This window comes from Apodemus sylvaticus, chromosome 21 (genome assembly GCF_947179515.1).
Source record: "Apodemus sylvaticus chromosome 21, mApoSyl1.1, whole genome shotgun sequence".
Classification (NCBI taxonomy): domain Eukaryota; kingdom Metazoa; phylum Chordata; class Mammalia; order Rodentia; family Muridae; genus Apodemus; species Apodemus sylvaticus.
The window spans coordinates 46,308,182-46,328,187 of record NC_067492.1 but is presented as its reverse complement, the minus strand read 5'-3'; the positions used below and the strand labels follow the sequence as shown (position 1 = coordinate 46,328,187).

At 49.0% G+C, this 20,006-nt stretch overlaps 1 protein-coding gene across 4 annotated transcripts in view; it reads left to right on the top strand.

The window, feature by feature from the left end:
• The window catches only part of Cacna1a (calcium voltage-gated channel subunit alpha1 A), a 231,115-nt gene that overhangs the window by 115,867 nt on the left and 95,242 nt on the right, over positions 1 to 20,006 (top strand). For 3 of the 4 annotated variants that reach the window (XM_052166368.1, XM_052166366.1, XM_052166365.1), the window contains exons 7-12: positions 1,338 to 1,441; positions 3,815 to 3,930; positions 4,154 to 4,216; positions 6,099 to 6,188; positions 13,148 to 13,357; positions 17,436 to 17,548. In XM_052166368.1, the coding sequence (XP_052022328.1) occupies positions 1,338 to 1,441; positions 3,815 to 3,930; positions 4,154 to 4,216; positions 6,099 to 6,188; positions 13,148 to 13,357; positions 17,436 to 17,548 (696 nt within the window). The remainder of the gene's footprint in view (positions 1 to 1,337; positions 1,442 to 3,814; positions 3,931 to 4,153; positions 4,217 to 6,098; positions 6,189 to 13,147; positions 13,358 to 17,435; positions 17,549 to 20,006) is intronic. The other variant, XM_052166367.1, reaches the window with a different exon arrangement.

Here is a 20,006-nt window from a genome sequence, read left to right as displayed (position 1 = left end):
GGTAAATACAGCCACAAACACGCATACGAAGCAGACCATGTTACGATGAAGGCAGAGTTGGAGATGGAGTGATACAGGATAGATGCCTGGAGTGAGACAGGAAATACATTTTTGTCCAGTCATCAGAAGAGCCAACCAAGTCCACAAATTGACCTTAAAGTTTCACCCTACAGAACTGTAAGATAGATTTCTATTTTTTTTTAAGCCATTCAATTTGTGACTTTTGTTACAGCAGCCTCAGGACCCTAATGTGCTATGGAGTTCTTGTGTCAGCATGACCTAAACGTTCCAGTGTTTCCACAGCCTCACTAGAGACTGGTGATGTCAATATTTTGCATTTTAGCTTTCCTCCTATTGTATTTATGATTACTTCTAAAGATGAGCTTTTAAAGCCACACTTAAGAACCCCGGGGTTTTCCAAGTGTCCCAGGTGATCAGCCACTGGGAGGATCTACCTTTCCTAGACTGTAGGAGAATGTTCTTCAGCACACAAGTCAGGCCCACAGATTTGGATATTCAAAATACACATCTGGCTCTCTGTGACTCTGGGTTGGTTGGTTGTCTTTCTCAGTCTCCATTATAGCTATAAAAATACAATGGTGATTGTGCAGGGCCTCATGAAACAGAAATAGTGGATTAAATATAGATGAGTGCATTTAGGAGGACCGGCATGTAGTAAATACTCTCTTAATACTCTTACCAACCATCTCTACAGCCAACTCTCCCCTCTCCCTTTCATTCCACTCCTTCCATTGCTGCTTGAATATTTGTCTCCATCTTTCATTCTTCTCTTTCCGTTTTCTGTTCTCCATTTTAAGAATAATCTATTTGTGGACTGCTTCTCCCTGCAGAATTAGCTGGGCACTTCCTAGGGATGGTTTTGTGTTGTGGCCAGACCATAAGAATCTGAGGCCATTCATATGTTTCCTCTAAGGGGAAATGGTGACTATGTAGAAACAAATGTGGGAACTAGGGATTCATTTATTTCTCCATTTTAGTGGTGTGTGTGTGTGTGTGTGTGTGTGTGTGTGTTTCCTTCTCATTTCAGACTCAAAATCATCTTGGGCATCACCTTGGCTCCCAGATGCCTTGAGAACTGTGTGTGACATGAGACCACTTTGTCCCCTGGCAGTATCTTGGTGATCTTCCCACAAACACACATCTAAGCTTTACCCCCCCCCATGCCCCTCGCTTAGCTTCCAGAGCACCAGGATTCTGCAAGTCTAAAGCATTTAACACAAAATCACAGAAGGCATGAAGCTAACCCTGCTGCTGCTCGTCAGTCCCACCTGAGTCACCCTCCAGTCTCACATGCTTTCCCTCTTTCTGCTCTGCAGAGCAACGATGCCTCAGGGAACACTTGGAACTGGTTGTACTTCATCCCCCTCATCATCATCGGCTCCTTTTTTATGCTGAACCTCGTGCTGGGTGTGCTGTCTGGGTAAGTCTGCTACTCCACTCTCCGCCCCATGCGTCCTACTGAAAAAGCTTCTCCCCTGGTTTCAGTCAGTGAGATTCTCGTTGGCAAACCATAGGCGGCTGCATAGACTGTAAGCTGCTTGGGGCAGCCAAAGAAGAAGCCCTTGTGGGTTTTCTTGTGCGTTTTTAAACATATATAAACCAAAACTTTGGGAGGCTGGAGAGGCGGCTCAGAGTTTAAGAACACTGGCTGTTCATCCAGAGGACCCAGGTTCAATTCACAGCACCCATGTGGCTGCTTGACAAGTCTGAAAATCCGGATCTGAGAAGTCAATACTTTCTTCTGGCCTCTGTGGGTTCCACACACCCATAGTATGCAGACATACATGTAGGGAAAAATCTATACATATAAAATAAAAATAAATAAATATAAGAAAGAATAATTTAAAAACAACAATTCTTTGGGTTTCTCCTTCCCACAGCACACAAGCCACATGTGGTAGTTCTAGTCTCTGATCCCAGCATAGGCAAGAGAATCCTGAGCTCCAGGTCACCCTGAGCTTCGGAACAAAACCCCCGCCTCAAAAAATAAACCGTGGGGCTGGAGAGATGGCTCAGCAGTTAGAGCACTGGCTGCGCTTCCAGAGGACCTGGATCGACCCTCACGAAAGCCAACAGCTATCTGTGACTCTAGTTCCAGGGGATCCAACAGCCTCTTCTGATCTCCAGACACACTAACAGTGCACAGACATACATGTAGGCAAAACACCCATATACATAAAATGCAAGTAAATGAAGATTTTGAAAATTAAATAAATAATTAATAAGCTACGGATAGTGACTCATACATATAATGCCAGCACTCAGGAAGTTGAGGCAGGAGGAATGCCACAAGTCTACTTCATAATCAGTTCCAGGCCAAGCTGGGTTACAGGATGAGACCCTGTATCATAAGAACAAAACACCACCAACAGACACACACACACACACACACACACCAAAGTCAAAACTCCATTTTCCTTGGGGCTGGAGATACTGCTCTCTCTGCAGTTAAGCATGCTTACTGCTAGGTGATCTGCTGATGGACACCTCTGAGCCCAGAAGTCTGGAAGCAAAGGCAAGTAGATGTCCAGATCAGACCACTCTACATAGAAAAACCATCTCAGTAAAAGAGAGGGGGGCTGAGAGATAATTCAGCAGAGCACTTGCTATTCCTGCAGAGGACGGGGGTTTGATTCCCACCACCCATATGATAGTTCCGAACCATCCAGAACCAGTTCCAAGGGGTCTGATGACCTATTCTGACCTCCGGCACCAGGCACACACCTACACGCAGGCAAAACACTTGTGCACATATATCTAAGAGAAAAAAGAGTGATTATTACTATTGCAGAGGACCCAAGTTCAGTGGCCTACATTGGGCAGCTTATAAACCACCTGTAGCTCCACCTGTAGGCAATTTGTCATCCTCTTCTAGACTCCAAGAACGCCTGAACAAACATAGCACACACACATACACACAAATTAAAAAGAAGCATTTTAAATGCATTTTCCTAATACAGATTATCCCCAAATCCCCAAAATTACTTTAATTTTTTAAAAAAAGTTAATTATAAATGGACTTCATATTTCTCACCAAAGAAGTCTGGAGCACACGGTGCAGCTTGATGCTGCCGCAATAACCGCAGACACTTCCAGGTTCCCACTCCGCCTTCCTTCTCCAAGGAATTTGCTGGCAGATAGCCCGTGTCTCAAGATGACTGCCTGATACTCACAAGACAGCATGCCCAGGATCCAAACAGGAGGAAGCAGAGCCTATCAGCACAGAGAGCAGCGGGAGGGGCAGAGGGCAGACGTGGTGTTAGCCAGGTGTTCTGGGATTCAGTCCAATGTGTGGCAGCCATTGCTGGCTTAGCTCCAAGCCCTTAAGCTCTTGCCTTTTTGATCCAGTGGGGACATTGTGAAGTGTGTGCACTGTCAGAAATACCCAGCCTTTAAGATGAGGACTCCCTCCTGAGGTTGGGAATCACTGCCTTTCGATGAACCCCCAAACTCACATATAAAAGTTTTCCTAACCACAGAATCTGATTTTGTTTTTGTTTTGTTGGGGGAATCAGTGGGGTGGGTTTTTGTTGTTGTTGTTTTAGTTTTTTTTTTTCAGTTTGTTTTTAAGACAGGGTCTCGTATAGCCCAGGATAGCCTTAATCTAGCCAAGCATGACCTTGATCTTGGGATTCCCCTGCCTCGTCTTCTGGGGGCTGGGATAACAGGCAGGCACTAACATGTCAGGGTTGTGCTGTGCTGGGGAAGGACCCAGGGCTCTGTGCCTGATAGATGTGTATTTACTGGCCGAGCCCCAACACCATCAACCCCTGGCTTCTTTGTGATTCTGCAGGGAGTTTGCCAAAGAAAGGGAACGCGTGGAGAACAGGAGGGCTTTTCTGAAGCTCAGAAGACAACAGCAGATTGAACGTGAGCTCAATGGATACATGGAATGGATCTCAAAAGCAGGTGAGGTCCTTTCATCCTGGGGTCTAGGAATGGATATCCCAAGCCACGGACAGCCCAGGGTCACACCTGCAAGGGAAGGTGCCTGTGGGAAGAGAAAGAGGATCCAAATTGCCAGCCCCAGAGATTAGCAGCAAGAATCCACAATAGAACGGGGCCTGTGGCGCACACCTATGGCCCCTCGAAAGTCCTTCAGGCAGGACCTTAACTCTGCTCTTCTCCTCAGAAGAGGTGATCCTCGCGGAGGACGAGACAGACGTGGAGCAGAGGCACCCTTTTGATGGTAACTGTCCTGAGCCCAGCATGGAGCTGAATCCCAGGGGAGTGGGGTTGGCTGGGGCTGGGCACAGGTAACTGGTTCTAGAGGGTAGCATAGGCCAGGGCAGGAAGAGATGTGAGGCTGGGCTGTGCACAGAAATTTGAATAATTGAGTCCTGGGCTTCTGAAAGGGATTTCAGAATTCCCTGAGGTGAGTGGGTCCACTCCTGACTTCCCACTTTCTCCTTGAATCGTGTGCTCTGAGACCAAAGTTTTTCTCTTCTATAAAATGGACATGATGGACCTGGCGGAGTGGCTCAGTGGATGAAGGTGTTTGCGTTCAAGTTTAATGACCTTAGGCCCATTCCCAAGACCCACATGATAGAAGTACAGAAAGAAGTGCATGTGCACACCCACATGCACACACACACACACACGGTACAATCATGAGAGGCAGGATTCCACCTGCTAGCTAGAGGTGTAGACTGGCAATAGCACGGGCGTAAAGTTCTGGGTTTCATCCTCAGCACTGCCAAAATAAAATAAAATAAAATAAAATAAAAAATAAAAAAAACCATAATGAGAGGCAGAGAAAATCAAGTTTCAGTGGGAGCACCCCCACCCCACTGTCCTTGACTAATATGGTCCATTCCAACCAGCCAGATCCCCAGCTCAGCTGCTTCCTAGATCCCAGCCCTAGCCTGCAGTGGGAGCAGTAGACACAGGGAGAGCAGAAGGGGACAGATAGGAGCCCAGTCCAGTGTCACAGGTGTGTGAAAATGGCCCACTGTTCCGGGGAGTCTCAGCTAAGAGCACTCTCTGCTTTTCCAGAGGACCCAGCTTCCCTCCCAGCACTCCTATCAAACGACTCAGAGCCCCTATGGCTCCAACTCCAGAGGGTCTGACGCCCTCTGCTGGCCTCCATAAGAATTACACTCATGTGCACAAAAAACACGTTCCTGATTTCTTTTTAAATCTTAAAAAAAACAAAAACAAAAAACCCACTATTTTATGTAGCAACAAAAAATAGGAGCAAAATTTTAAATATCAAAATATCAAAAATAAATCAAAATTCCTAGATCCTTTAATTGAGAATAGGAAGAGATTCCCTGTGGGACTTTAAGTCTCTGTCAGAGTGTATATCCACTGGCGAGATTTAAGGAGCAAGCCGTAGCACTGGACAATTACCACAACCCCAACTGACCCAGCACATGTGTGCTAGGTTAAGGGATGGACTATGTCTTCTGTCCCAGGACTTCCAGGAAGTGAACCTTGCTCTGAATATAAACATAGATCAGAGCCAGCATGGTGGTGCACACCTATAGCCTGTAATCTCAGGGCTCCAGGGCAGAAGCAGGTGGGTCTCTGTGAGTTCCAGGGAAGTCAGAGCTATGTGCTGAGACCCTGTCTCAAAAACAAACAGGACTGGAGAAATGGCTTTGTAATTAAGAGTACTGGCTGCTCTCCCAGAGGACCTGGGTTAAATTCCCAGCATTTACATGGTAGATCACAACTTTTCATAACTCCAGTCCCAAGGAATCAGGCGCCTCCTTCTGGCCTCTGTGTGCACTACACGTATGTGCTGCATAGACACACACACAGGCAAAACACCCATACACATAAAATAATAATCGTTAACTAAAGGAAATAATAAAATCAGAACAGACTGAAAATAGTGTATCTGAGCCTGGACGTTGGACTCAGGCTGGACACTACTGGACTCTTGTCTGGACTCCCTGAAGCACAGCCACCTCACCTTCCGCAGCGGTGGCTTGCACGTGTGTAGAGTGGCATGCTGTGGAGCAGTGGGCGTGGCAGTGCAGGTGTACAGGGCGTGGCATCCTGCCATCTTGCCGCCATCCTGGCATAAAAGGGTAACGCTGTCTTCTCTCGCCATGTTTCCCTTGTTGGAGCTCTTCGGAGAGCTACTCTGAAGAAAAGCAAGACGGACCTTCTCAACCCTGAGGAGGCGGAGGACCAGCTGGCCGACATCGCGTCTGTGGGTAAGTCCCTCTCTCTGCACCAGTCACTGCCCGTCACCCTGGCACGGCAGGCTCAGCCCTACAGGCCGGGCGGCTGGGTGTGGGCCTTTAAACTGCTTCTGCTGACCCTGTCAGAATGTGGTGGCTTTCATTGTGATGAGAACAACGACCCTCACTCAGCCTTTCTGTTTTTCACATCTGGCTGGATTCTGTCTCCTAATACCATTATAGTGTCTCAACTCAACAAGTCCCGTGAATCGTCTAAAGATGCATTTGTTTCCGTATGTTATGCATCCGAGCACTCTATTTGCTGGTATGGCTGCTTGACAGAAGCGGGCGTCAGGCAGGAGAGAGCCTCAGATCCCAGTGCTCTTAACACTGAGCCGTCTCTCCAGCTTCCTCGAAGCTCTTTATTGTAGGTGTAAATCCAAATTCTGCTCATTTCTATCCTGCTTCCGAGTCAGCTTGGCTGAGTGACCTACTCTAAACCCCTGGGCACAGCAGGGCATGGTGGCGCACACCTTTCTCTCCGCCCTGCAGAGGCAAAGGCAGCTGCAGCTGTGAGTTAGAGGCAGCCTGCACTACAAAGGGAGCTCCCAGCCAGCCCTGAGACCCTGTTTCAAAAACAAACATAGCACAGCAAAATTCCTCTGTACCTGAACTGCTTCAGACTCCGGGGCTTTTCCAGATGTGGGGATATTTCGGTATATATCAGGTGGTGTCTTAGGCAGGGGACCGAAGTCTAAAACGAATCTTCACTTATTTCTCAGACACAGAGCCTTAAAGGTAACTTTAGACTCCTTTAAATATTTTTGTGTGGCCAGGTGTGGTGGTGTAGGCATTTAATCCTCTCTAAGTTCCAGGACACGAATCTCTCTCTGAGTTCCAGGGTAACAAGAGTTCCATGGAGAAACTCTGTCTAAAATAGGTATTAAAAATAACAACAACAATAATTTTGTGGGCAGACAAAATGGCGTAACAAGGACGGGTGCTTGCTGCTAAGCCTGATGACCTGAGTTCGATACCCAGAGTCGGTGTTGTTGAAAGGAGAGAATCGAGTCTCCCAAGTCGTCCTCAGACCTCCACACTCGCTGCACATTACACACCGACACACAATAGATAAATTACGTTGTAATTTTAAAACACAGTTTTGTGCAGGAAATAACGGATTTTTAAAGTTTTTTATTATTTTGTTGCGTATGATATATCAGGGACAGTCCCGCATGCCACAACAGCACTGTGGGTGCCAGAAGACAACTCTGGAGTTCTGAGGTGCTTTCCCCTCCTTGCCAGCCCCAGATGGACTTTTCCACATGTGGTGTTGTATGGCGTGCGAAGGTTTAACCCTGGGAGCACATAGATGTTCAGATTAGGAGCGTCCGTCTGGGGTCACTGGCCAGTGAACGGGGTATGAGTGCTGGGTGAAGCACCAGACAGGCAGAACTCCCATCCCTGTGAAAGTTCTCACCCAAGGAGAAGACACATTAAACGGAGATTTGAGGCTCGGGGATGGCTCGGTCAGGAAAGTGCTTGCCTCAAAAGCACAAACACCTAGTCCAAGTGCGAGGACGGAGTGGAGCACGTTAGTGATCCCAGCGCTGACCGGAGACTCGCTGGCCAGCCAGCCTAGCTTAACCAGTGAACGCCAGGCCAGTGAGAGACCCCACCTCAAAGGGCTGCGGGTGGTGTCCGGAGGGTGCTCCCTCAGGCTGTCCTCCAGCCTCTCTGCAGACATCTGCCCACACAGATGCTACCACGGACATGCAAGTACACACACACACACACACACTAAAGAAAATTAAAAGGAGTAGCAAGATGAATTGGTAGATAAAGGTGCTGGCCGCCATGCTTGACCTGAGTCGCGTGGTCAGAGAAGGCTTCTCGGAGGGGATGGCAGCAGAGTGGCTGGAAAGGTGTCTCTTTAGCAGTGCCACGGGCTGGCGCTGGGCATGCTGGGAGGAGCAATGGGGCACAAGAGGTGTCAATGCAAGCACACCCCTCTAAGAGCGCCCTGCCCTCGGCCATCTTTCCTCTCAAGGCTCTCTGGCTCCCCCGGGAGTGGCTCTACAGAGCCTCCTAGCCAGCTACTCTGAGTAGGAACCCTGCTGTGCACATTCACTGTGGCTCCCCACACCCTGTGGGCGGGCTCCCCACACCCTGTGGGCGGGCTCCCCACACCCTGTGGGCGTGCTCCCGGGGATACTTACAGGAGTAAAGCTATGAATGACTGCCTGACTCTCGGGACACTCGTTCCTGAACTTTCCGGGGACACAGATTCCCGCTGGCCCCCACCCTGGTTCTGCACATTCCCTTTGCCAGTTAAGGACGTTTGTAATGCTGTTTTAAAGCTCGCTTTCCATTTCTGGCAGAGCACACGTTTATTTACAGTGACTGTTACTTCCGTTTCTATTTGTGGGCGCACCTGGTCATGTTCTCTGGGTAGGTTCTTTCTTCTTCCTGTTTTCAGTCAGCATCGGCCTTGAGGACTCATTGTAGAGTCTTTTCTCCTTCTCCTTTTCTTCCTCTTCTTCCTCCTCCTCCCCTTCCTCTCTCCCTCCTCTTCCTCCCCTTCCTCCTCCTCCTCTTCCTCCTTTTTTTTTTTTTGACTCACATGGTCCCTGTGTAACTCTGGCTGTCTTAGACCTCACAGAGATCTACCTGCCTCTGCCTCTGCCTCTGCCTCTACTGCTGCCGTCCACCATGCCTGGCGGTCTACTCCCCCCCAAACCCCTGAAGAGAATGGAGATCTGACCTTCTTTCCTGGCCTCCTCAGATGCACATGCAGACAACACTCACACACATAAAGTAAAAATAAAGTCTGGCCAGACCTGGAGGCTTTAGTCCCAGCGCTCCGAGGCAGAGGCCGGTAGATCTCTGTGAGTTTGAGGCTAACCTGGTCTACTTAGAGATCCAGGTCAGCCCCGGCTACATAATAGGACCTTGCCTCAAAAAATCAAAACCAAAACAAAACTACAAATGTGTGTTTATGTACATATGCTCATGTGTAGGCGTGCATGTTACCATACATGTATGGAAGCCAGAAGACAACTTGTGGGTCCTCGAGATTAAACTTGAGTCATCAGGCTGAGAGGAGGGGCAAGCCCCTTCAGCGCTGTGCATCTTGCAAGCCCCAGTTTTTTGCTCTGTTTCTTTATCTTAACCGGCGAGCACCTTTGTCTGAATTGTTGTGTACTTGGGAACCCAAGTTGAGAGCTTGTGAGTTAGATGGGTGCCCACTCCTAGTGAGTTTCTGGTCTTCATCCTTCAGTCTGACAGACATGAAAAGTTGATCCAACCCCACGCTGACTAGGACGAGGAGAAACTGAGACTCTCGGATGCTCTTGGTGGGGGCATTAATCTGTGATGCTTCTCCTTGTTTATGATATTTCACTTGGCATGATTTGAGTATAGATCGATTCCTTGGCCTACTGTCTATACAACTTTTATTCTTTGTTTCCCTGCCTTTGCTGAGCTGAGGGCACAGCCGGGTGGGTGCCTTGGGAGTCCACTCTTCTACTCAGCTCCAAATTTAAAAGTCTGTGATGGCCGAGGGGACGGCTGGGGGGCGGGGTGGGGGGGTTGTAAAGCCTTGCCTTGCAAGCGTGAGGACTTGAATTTGAGTCTCAGAGCTCATGGAAAACCAGAGTCGGTAGCGTGTGTCTGTAGTTCTAGCACATCAGTGAGACTTAAAGGCCAGGTAGCCAGCATCGAACAACAAAAAAGAATTTCAATGGAGATGATGACACACACTCTAATACCAGCACTGGGAGGCAGAGACAGATCTTTATGAGTTCAAGACCACACCAGTATTCTTAGTGAGGTCCAGGCCAGCCAGGGCTACATAATAAGACCCTGTCTCAAACAATCAATAAACAAAAACCCTTTTCAAACAAGGTAGAAGTTGAGGATGGCATCCAAAGCTGCCCATGTCCGTACCATGCTTGTGAATGCATATACAAGTGTCACTTTGTATACATAGAAAATTTTTGAAAGAAAAGACAATGTCTTTCAACTTTTTAAATGGACCCCAAGACAGTCTGTAGTTTGATATCCCATGGTAGGTTTCAACCAGGCAGCAAGTCTGCTCAACCACAAAGAAGGAGACCCCATGCTAACCACGAGCTTTCTAGATTGCCCAGAAGGGATATCTGGGATCCCAGAGCTCTGAGAAGGAAACTCTACTGTAGTGCTTCTTCACATGCCCCACTGTGCTGTGAATTAGTAGGTGAGCAGCCCCTAGCAGGGTTTCTCACACTGAGGAGCTGACTGTGGGGCAAGGAAGGGGACCTGGGTGGGGATAAGATGTCTGCTAGAAAAGACAAGTTCCTTCATTGTAAGATGTGGCCAGACAATGTGTAGCAGTGTGTTACATCCTTTAAAATAGCTAGGGATGCAGGGAAGATGGCTAGGTAGTTAAAGTGCTGTCCGTACAAGCCTGGGGGCCTGAGGTTCACCCTCCAGCATCTGTGTACAGAGAGCTGGGTGTAATGGTGCATGCTCATAGTCACAGCCTGGAGAAGATGGAGACGGGCGTGTCCCTGAGGCTCTCTGGCTAGACAGTCTAACCTAGAAGGCAAGTTCCAACCCCTGTCTCACAAAAACAAAAAATGTGGATGGTACCTGAAGACCTCTGGCTCCCATATGCACACATGCACATGGTGCACACATGCACACTGGTGCACACATGCACATGGTGCACACATGCACATGGTACACACATGAACACTGGTGCACACATGCACATGGCGCATACATGCACACTGGTGCACACATGCACATGGTGCACACATGCACACTGGTACACATATGCACACTGGTGCACACATGCACACTGGTACACACATGCACACTGGTGCACACAGGCATAAGAATTCATGTAGGTATGCACACATGTATGAGTGCACACACACACACATACATGCATAGATGCACACAGGCACACATGCAAGCTGAGAGACAAAAGAAAATCATGTGGGTGTGTTGCTCTTCTGTCACTGACACACTGAGGTCATCAACTTGTAAGGAGGGAAGAAGGGTTGTTCTGGCTCATAGCTGGGCGGTTCCTGTCAGCTGTCACTCATTTCTGTCCCCTTTGTGTGGCAGAAGCAACTGCTTCCGTCATAGCAGCAGTGAGGAGAGAGGGAGGTCAGGAAAAGTCAAGGCAGGGACTCAAGGCAGAAGTAATGCATGGACCATGGTTTCCTGTAAACCCGAGGACTCAGTGATAGCACTGCCCACGGTGGGCTGGGCCCTCCCTTCCACACCAGTCTCTAAGAAAATGCCCCCAGAGACTAGCCTACAGGCCGATCTTACAGAGACATTTTGTTGATTAAGATTTCCTCTTCCCAGATACATCTAATTTGTCAAATTGACCGAAAACCAACCAGCACATCCCTCTAGGCCCATCTCATGGTGTCCGTCACCTCGCATTTATGCTAAGAGGCTGGAAGCATTTAAGATGCAAACCATAACAGTAAAGTAATACACATGGTAACTGGCACAGACTAACCATGCTGCAGTGTAGGCGCGCTGCAGTGTAGGCATGCTGCAGTGTAGACATGCTTCAGGCCACCTGCAGAGGCTGCAGACAGAGCAATATCAAGAATGCTCACTGCCCTTCTAAGACTGGCTTCATTCCTAGCCCTACATACAGAAGTTCACAGCAGCCTAGCTCTATGGCACACACACACACATGCACACACACCCACGCACACACGCACCTGCACGTACACAAATGTACATAAAAATAGTAAAATACAATTATGTAATCCACAATTATCTTCAGTTTGTATCTTCTTGTATAAAATGTAATTAAAAATTTTAGATGTAATTATTTTTTAAAGGGGGGGCGTGGCTCAGTAGTACTGTGCATACCTACTGTGTACAAGGCCCTGAGTTCCAGTCTTGACACTGTCAAAAAAGTAAAGAAACAGTAAAAGAAAATAAGATGCAGAATATGGAGCATTTGAGGAAAGGGAAGCCTCTGTAGGTAGAGGCTTCCATCAGTTACTACATTTGGGGCCTGGAGAGATGCTTGAGGTTTTAAGGCACAGAATAGATCTGAATCAGTTCCCATACCCACATCAGGTGGTCATGGCTGCCAGTAACCCTAGTCTTCTGTCCTCATGAGAACCTGTACACACATGGCACATGTGCACACACACAAACATAAACACACCCCACGTGAAAATAAATATTTATTTTTAAATATTTAAAATAATTCTTCTCTCCCATTTACATAAAGTAAATGTCTAGAGTATATGGTGTGTATACATCCACGTGTGTGCAGGTGTGTGCACCCCACCTGCACATAGAGGCCAGAGGAGGACACGGAGTCCTGCTGTGTCACTGGATTGTTATATTTTCGTGTTTGGAGGTTGGAGGGCCGCCTGAGGTGACCTCCTCACGAATGCCGCCCTTCTCCCTAGAGATCTGGTCTCTTGCCAGGCTGGAGCTAAGCCAGACTGGCTGGCCAGTGAGTCTCCTGTCACACTGTCACAAGCACTGGGTTTACAAGTGTCCTCCACTTGGTCCCGGTTTGGTGTGAGTTTTAGGGTTGAACTTGGATCTTTGTGGTTTGGGGGCAAGCACTTACCGACTTAGCCATCCCTTGGCCCCAAATACCTGTTCATGCGTGTTTTCCTTGAGTGCCAGCTTTCGTGTGGGTGGGAATTCTGCCTCCATCTTGTCCCCCAGCTCGGCGCCTCGCAAGAGCAGCTCCCCAGGGACCGCCAACTGAGCGCCCAATTTGAACATCTAAAGAGCAATAGACTCCCGAGAGTCACATGATACCGCAGGTGGGAAGACCGCATGGTGCGCCGGGAAACCCAGATCCGGCCCCCTCAGCCTGGGGGCCTGGGAGCATGTGGCTCCCCCACTGGGAATTTTCGGCAGAGCACCCTGTTCTGTTTTGCCCTCTCATGTGTTTTCCTCACTGAGGACTATCCTGGGTCTCACCCTCTCCATCCTTTCCCTGACAGGGTCTCCCTTCGCCAGAGCTAGCATCAAAAGTGCCAAGCTGGAGAACTCAACTTTTTTTCACAAAAAGGAAAGAAGAATGCGTTTCTACATCCGCCGCATGGTCAAAACTCAGGCCTTCTACTGGACCGTGCTCAGTCTGGTAGCCCTCAACACGCTGTGCGTCGCCATTGTCCACTACAACCAGCCCGAGTGGCTCTCCGACTTCCTCTGTGAGTGCAGCTCTCGGAAATCTGCTCTCCGATGGCTTCTTTGGTCCTTCTTGAACTTGCCCTTGCCTGTGGTCATTTCTGCAGCTGAAACAGGGGCCATGCAGCTGCTGCCGCCAACGGCACCTCCATTAGCCTGGTGTTAGCAGGAGACCCGAGGCAGCTGAGGGAACGAAGGGTCTGTCAGGGCCTGCTTTGGCTTAGCTCTGGCAGAACCTCCAGGTGAACGACATGGGGTTGAAAGAAATGTCTTGTGGAGGCTGTGGTCACACCTACAGCAAGGGGAGCTCAGACAGACAGACAGACAGACAGACAGACATCTAAAAAAGAAAAGAGAGAGGAACTAGCTAGATGGCTCGGGTGTTAAGCCTGGAAACCTGTGTTGATTTCCAGAACCCACGCAATAGAAAGAGAAAACGGATTCCCAAAATCTCTCTGACTCCACAGGAGCACTGTGACACAGGCATGCACACACTTACACACACACACACATATACATGCACACCTGTGTGTGTGCACACATGCATGCACATACACAGTAGTAAAATAGAAAGAAGAAGCACAGAAAAGTTAGAGACAGGCAGAAATAGATATAAATGCAAAGACGGACAGCAAGATATAGCCAGTGACAGACAGACAGACTGACAAGCAGCAAGGACAGCGTTCCCACTGTATAGTCCGGCCTCCTATGACACAAACCTTTGAAGGGGACACAGAACATAACCAGCCTTGCCCAGCCTGAGAGGCCAAAGCCAGAAGTCAGGCTGCTATTTCTAAGTGAGACACAGGAAGTCTGAAGAAGTGCAGGTGGAGAAGGCAGGAGACCAGGACAGAGCCACACAGAGACAGCAGGTGTAGTTAACCCTGTGAGCACAGCCCAGGATGCCCATGTGATACACACCTTCAAGTCGGGAACCTTAGAACCGCATGTGTCGCACAGACGGTGCCGGCCTCTCCCTCTCCTCCCTCTAGTGCTAGAGAGAGAACTCTGGGGCTTACACAAAGTCAGCAGGGACTCTACCCACTGAGCCACACCCACAACCCACACTGGGGGATTCAAGGCCCCTGACCCCCACCCCCTTCTCTCTCTCCTCTTTTCCTGTTCTTTTTCCTCCCATCTACCCAGGGCTTGTTTTTTAGAAGACCCCTCTAACACATATGGCTTATCCAGCTTTCTCAGCCCAGCCAGGACCCTCAGGGGGGTTGTCTACTGGACTCTACCCAGATTTTCAGGATTTGCTTAAACTGAGCATGAGCATTGGAAGGTGGGAGCCCCGGGACCTGGAAAACCTCTAAGGAATCATCAGAAAAGGGTGTGGTCCTGGCAAGGGTGTAGACCACCTGACTCTCCCCTGAAGCCCCCTTGAGAACTCCTAAATCTTTTATGCCTCCCAGAGTCGTTCTGACCAGTTTGCTACCCTTGTTTAGAAGTGGCTTAGGGGTAAGGGATAGTCATGCCTTTGACCTAGAAAGGCCCAGATTGTATTTCGGAGGGCTGATTTCTTGAACCTTCGTGGTCCCCAGGCCTGTCGCCTGACCCCACAGGACACCCCAAGGGGACTGTTCTTTATCTGAGCCTGACCTGCTTTTACGCTGCCTAATTAGGTCCCTACGGAGCTGTGCAAACTCGGGCTCATCATTCCTCGATGTGACCTGTCCTTGTACACTATTTTTACGTGTCTATTTTCCTCCACTAATCATCTTCTGTCTGTCCTGGTTATGGAAACAGGGGATTACGGCTTCCTGCCAGGAGGCTTTGGTGTGTAGACATCTTTGAGTTAACCCCGTTATCCATTTATGACAAAGGACAGAGAGGTGAAGGAACTTTTCCCAGGTCACAGAGCTTATAAAGGATGAACCCAGGATTTGAACCCAGGCAATTGTATTCCTAAATCCAAGCTGTGTCGGATGGTGGAGTCTGTGAAATCTCAATGCCTGTCCCACCCCCTAGATCTAGACTGTAATCCACTGGTCAGAGGTCTTCAGTCCTAAAGCAATTTATAAGCAACAAAGGACGAAACAGTGTGACTGGAAGATGTAGCTCAGTTTCAGAGAACTATAGACCAGAACAAGAGAGCCCCTCAGAATCGATGAAATGAGTGCCCAGGTCTCAGAATCTCTATGTGAACCTGGTAGAGGATGCTCCAGTGCTCTGGTGTTGTGTGTTACTAACACCCATGTTTCCATGGTAACTAAGGAGCAAGCCTCTCGGACACTCCGGTCCTCATAGAGCCACCCTCCTGTGTCGGAGGAGCTGGGTGTTGTAGGCAGATCTGCTTCCCCAGCTGCTCTGTCCTCAATACGAAGAGTTTCTCCCCAAAACAAGGAGCTTCTGAGAATCCTACAAATCAAGGGAAGTTTTTGACAAGAAATGACAATGAAAGATATTTAGAAATCAATTCAAACCACCCCCCCTAAAGCATGACCTAGCCCAGGCTCTTGGCAATCATCTTAGCTAATCCACATACTGTAACAAAATACCCGAGGCTGGGTAAATTAAAAACTACAGACATTTTCTTTCTTGAATTTCTGGAGCCTGGGAAGTCTACAGATGGCATTCGGGGAGGCTTGGCTATCTACGGGGAGGCTGTTCCCTGCCCTCAATGCTGTGTCCTCTAGAAAGGATCAGTGAAAGCCAGAGTATGAGCTTCCTCATCAAGCCCCTTCATAGGCACGTCTGGTGCTGTTCACAGGGCTGGCTCTAAGGCGTGGTTCCCGCAGCTTTATACACCATGGGAACTGCTTCCTTGAGGAATACCTTTCAGCGTGGGTTTTAGAGGCCAGGTGTGGTGGCACACACCTTTAATCCCAACACTAGGAAGGCAGAGGAGGCAGATCCCTGTGAGCTTGTGGCCAGCCTAGTATACAGAGGAATGCCAAGACTACGTAGTGAGACCCCGTGTCTCAATAAGCAAATTACCACAGATTTCCAGAGAGGAGCACAGGTATTGAAACCATGGCAATTATGGAACAGAGCCATAATTATGAAATTTGTGGAAATTACTTTGAATCCTCAGTCTTTCCTTTTCTTTCGCCTCTGTTTGCTTGCTCTTTTGTTTTGTTGGCTGCAGGGCAGGAATAGAGCCCAGGGTTTTACACTGCTGGGCTGGTGCTTGACCATTGAACTTTCCAGCGGGGGATTCTAGGCAGGGGCTCTACCACTGAGCCACACCCCCAGGGCCTCACTGGGGGATTCTAGGCAGGGGCTCTACCACTGAGCCACACCCCCAGGGCCTCACTGGGGGATTCTAGGCAGGGGCTCTACCACTGAGTCACACCCCCAGGGCCTCACTGGGGGATTCTAGGCAGGGGCTCTACCACTGAGCCACACCCCCAGGGCCTCACTGGGGGATTCTAGGCAGGGGCTCTACCACTGAGCCACACCCCCAGGGCCTCACTGGGGGATTCTAGGCAGAGGCTCTACCACTGAGTCACACCTCCAGGGCCTCACTGGGGGATTCTAGGCAGGGGCTCTACCACTGAGCCACACCCCCAGGGCCTCACTGGGGGATTCTAGGCAGGGGCTCTACCACTGAGCCACGCCTCCAGGGCCTCACTGGGGGATTCTAGGCAGGGGCTCTACCACTGAGTCACACCCCCAGGGCCTCACTGGGGGATTCTAGGCTGCCTTTCTGCTGCTGATTCAAGGCCTCTGCCCTCACTGTCTAGTGTCAGGCAGGCATTCCACATGTGTTTGACTGTACCCAAAATTCAGTTAGTCCCTTACTAAATGTAGTAAGCCACGTGGGGATCTATTAATGAACACAAAGACTTGGTCCCTAGCATTTATCCTACACCTAACTTTCCCCATCAGGCCAGGGTAAGAACTGTTTACTGAATACACACTGGGTCTTTTAAGACTGGCCTACATTTGGATGGTTGTTGGGAGACTGGGACAGTGGGTCCTCTTCTGTTGCAGAAGAGAAACTGAAGCCATGGAAAAGAATCCATGCATAGGCCTTGGCCATGCTATACAGAGTGTCACCTCTTCCTCCCTGCCTGCCAGAGAGACACAAGAGACAAGGCAGAGGCACGGGGCCTTCCCCACGGCCTAAACCACGCTTCTTCCTTTCCCTTCCAGACTATGCAGAATTCATTTTCTTAGGACTCTTTATGTCCGAAATGTTTATAAAAATGTACGGGCTCGGGACGCGGCCTTACTTCCACTCCTCCTTCAACTGCTTTGACTGTGGGGTAAGCACTGTGTCTTCCCAGGCCCCTTCTGTGTCTCATCGGAGACGGTTGACAGCTGGGGACTTCGTTGTAACGGGGGTGGAGGGGGAGCTGGATGTGGCCCCTGCTGCAGCCGTAGCGCCTGAGTCTGAGACAGAATTGTGAGCCAAGGGCAGCTTGGTCTGCCTTTCAGTAACAAAATGGCGGTGGTGGTGGTGGCGGCAGCAAAGGTGATGATGATGATGATGGTGGTGATGGGGGGTAAGACAGCGGTGGTGGCAGCAAAGGTGATGATGATGATAGTGAGGATGATGGTGGTTATGGTGGTGATGATGATGGTGATGATGGTGGTGAGGATGATGGTGGTTATGGTGGTGATGATGATGGTGATGATGGTGGTGAGGATGATAGTGGTTATGGTGGTGATGATGGTGGTAAGGATGATGGTGGTTATGGTGGTGATGATGATGGTGATGATGGTGGTGAAGATGATGGTGGTTATGGTGGTGATGATGATGGTGGCGGTAATGATAAGGTCACCTCTGGATGTATGGTGAGTAGGGAAAAAAGGAGAGGGCCACCAAGGGCACACAGCTGCTGTCACCAAGTTGGTACAGCTTAAGCTGTCTTAGGAAAGTAAAGATAGGGAACCTAGTGGTCTGCAGCGAGTAAAGAATGGAACTAATTTCTATTTTTCAATCTCAAGGCTGCCAGGTGGTGGTGGCGCACACCTTTAATCCCAGCACTTGGGAAACAAAAGCAGGTGGATTTCTGAGTTCAAGGCCAGCCTGGTCTACAGAGTGAGTTCCAGGACAGCCAGAGACCCTGTCTCGAAAAAAACCAAAAAAAAAAAAAAAAAAAAAAAAAAAAAAATCTCAAGGCTGCTAAGCAATGGTGGTGCACTCCTTTAATCCCAGCACTGGAAGGCGGATCTCTGAGTTTGAGGCTAGCCTGGTCTTTAGAGTGAGTTTCAGGACAGCCAGGGCTACAAAGAGAAACCCTGTCTCGTGGGAAAAAAAAGAAGAAGAAGAAAAGAAAATAGGAGCTGGAGAGACGGCTCAGCAGTTAAGAGCGCCGACTGCTCTTCTGTAGGACCCAGGTTCAGTTCCCACGTGTTGGCTCTCAACGTTCTATGATTCTTGTTCCAGAGTCTCTCACACAGACACACACGTAGGCACATAAAATAGAAATAAATGAATTATCTTTTAAAACCCTGGGCTAGACACAGTAGCAGACACCTTTAATCCCGGCACTTATGAGGTAGAGACAGAAAATTCAAGACTTCAAGGCCAGTCTGGGCTATGTCATACAAGATTAGTGTGTGCTCAAGCCTGGTTACCTGAGTTCAACTCCAAGGACCCATATGACGCAAGAAGAGAACCGACTCCTGCAGGTTGTCCTCTGCATTCCACAGGAAGTTTGTGGCACACACACTCCCAATCATATCCATAATAACAGCAAATAATAAATAATTATGCGATAAATAAATATCAGTTTAAACAGTAGAGGGAGAGGACCCTGAAGAAAACCAGAAATCAAAGGACACATAATACTTAATTCCATTTCTATGTAGTAGCCAAGGAGACAGAGCCACGGACATCAGCACTGGGGCTCAGACTGGCTGGGTGGACCCCAGGTGTGTGGGGCCTTCGGTGGCTGTAGGCCGGCCTGGAGTTATGAAGATAACATCCTGTGGATGTCTCTGAGCTGTGCTTTCAGAGGGTTAATTTTGTAGTGTGTTTCATGTCAGTGTGTGTGTGTGTGTGTGTGTGTGTGTGTGTGTGTGTGTGTTGAAACAGTGTTTCTCTCTGTCAGCCCAGACTGGCTACCTCTAACTCCCAGTGATCCTCCTGACTCAGCTTCTCAAGTGCTGGGATCGCAGACATACGTGAGGGTATGGGGTTGTTTGTTTGCTTATTTGTTTTGTGGGGATAGGGTTTCTCTGTGTAGCCCTGGCTGCCCTAATTTTGCTCTATAGACCAGGCTGACCTTGAACACAGATATCCGCCTGCCTCTGGCTCCCAAGTGCTGGGATTAAAGATGTGCACCACCACCACCTGGCAGAGTGAGCCTTTAATAAACAAAACAGTAGAGAAAGAAGATGAGTTGGGACCCATCATCTATCAGTCACTGTGACAAAATGCCTGACAGATGCCCAGGTAGTGACAGATGCCCAATTGGTGACAGATGCCAGGTGGTAGCAGTGCATGCCTTTAGTTCCAGGAATTGGAAGCAGAGGCAGGCGGATCTCTGAGGCAGCCTGATCTACAGAGTGTATTCCAGGAAAACCATGGCTACACAGAGAAACCCTGTCTCAAAAACACAGAAACAACATAAAGAAAGAGGGGACCCTAGTGAGAGAGGTCCTCCAGCCAGACCCCACGTCTTAACAGTTTCGCAGACTTCCAATAAGCAGCCTAAGCCAGAGTTATGGAGACCTTCCATTATGTGCCCCGAAGGGTGGACGTGGCTCGGGCCC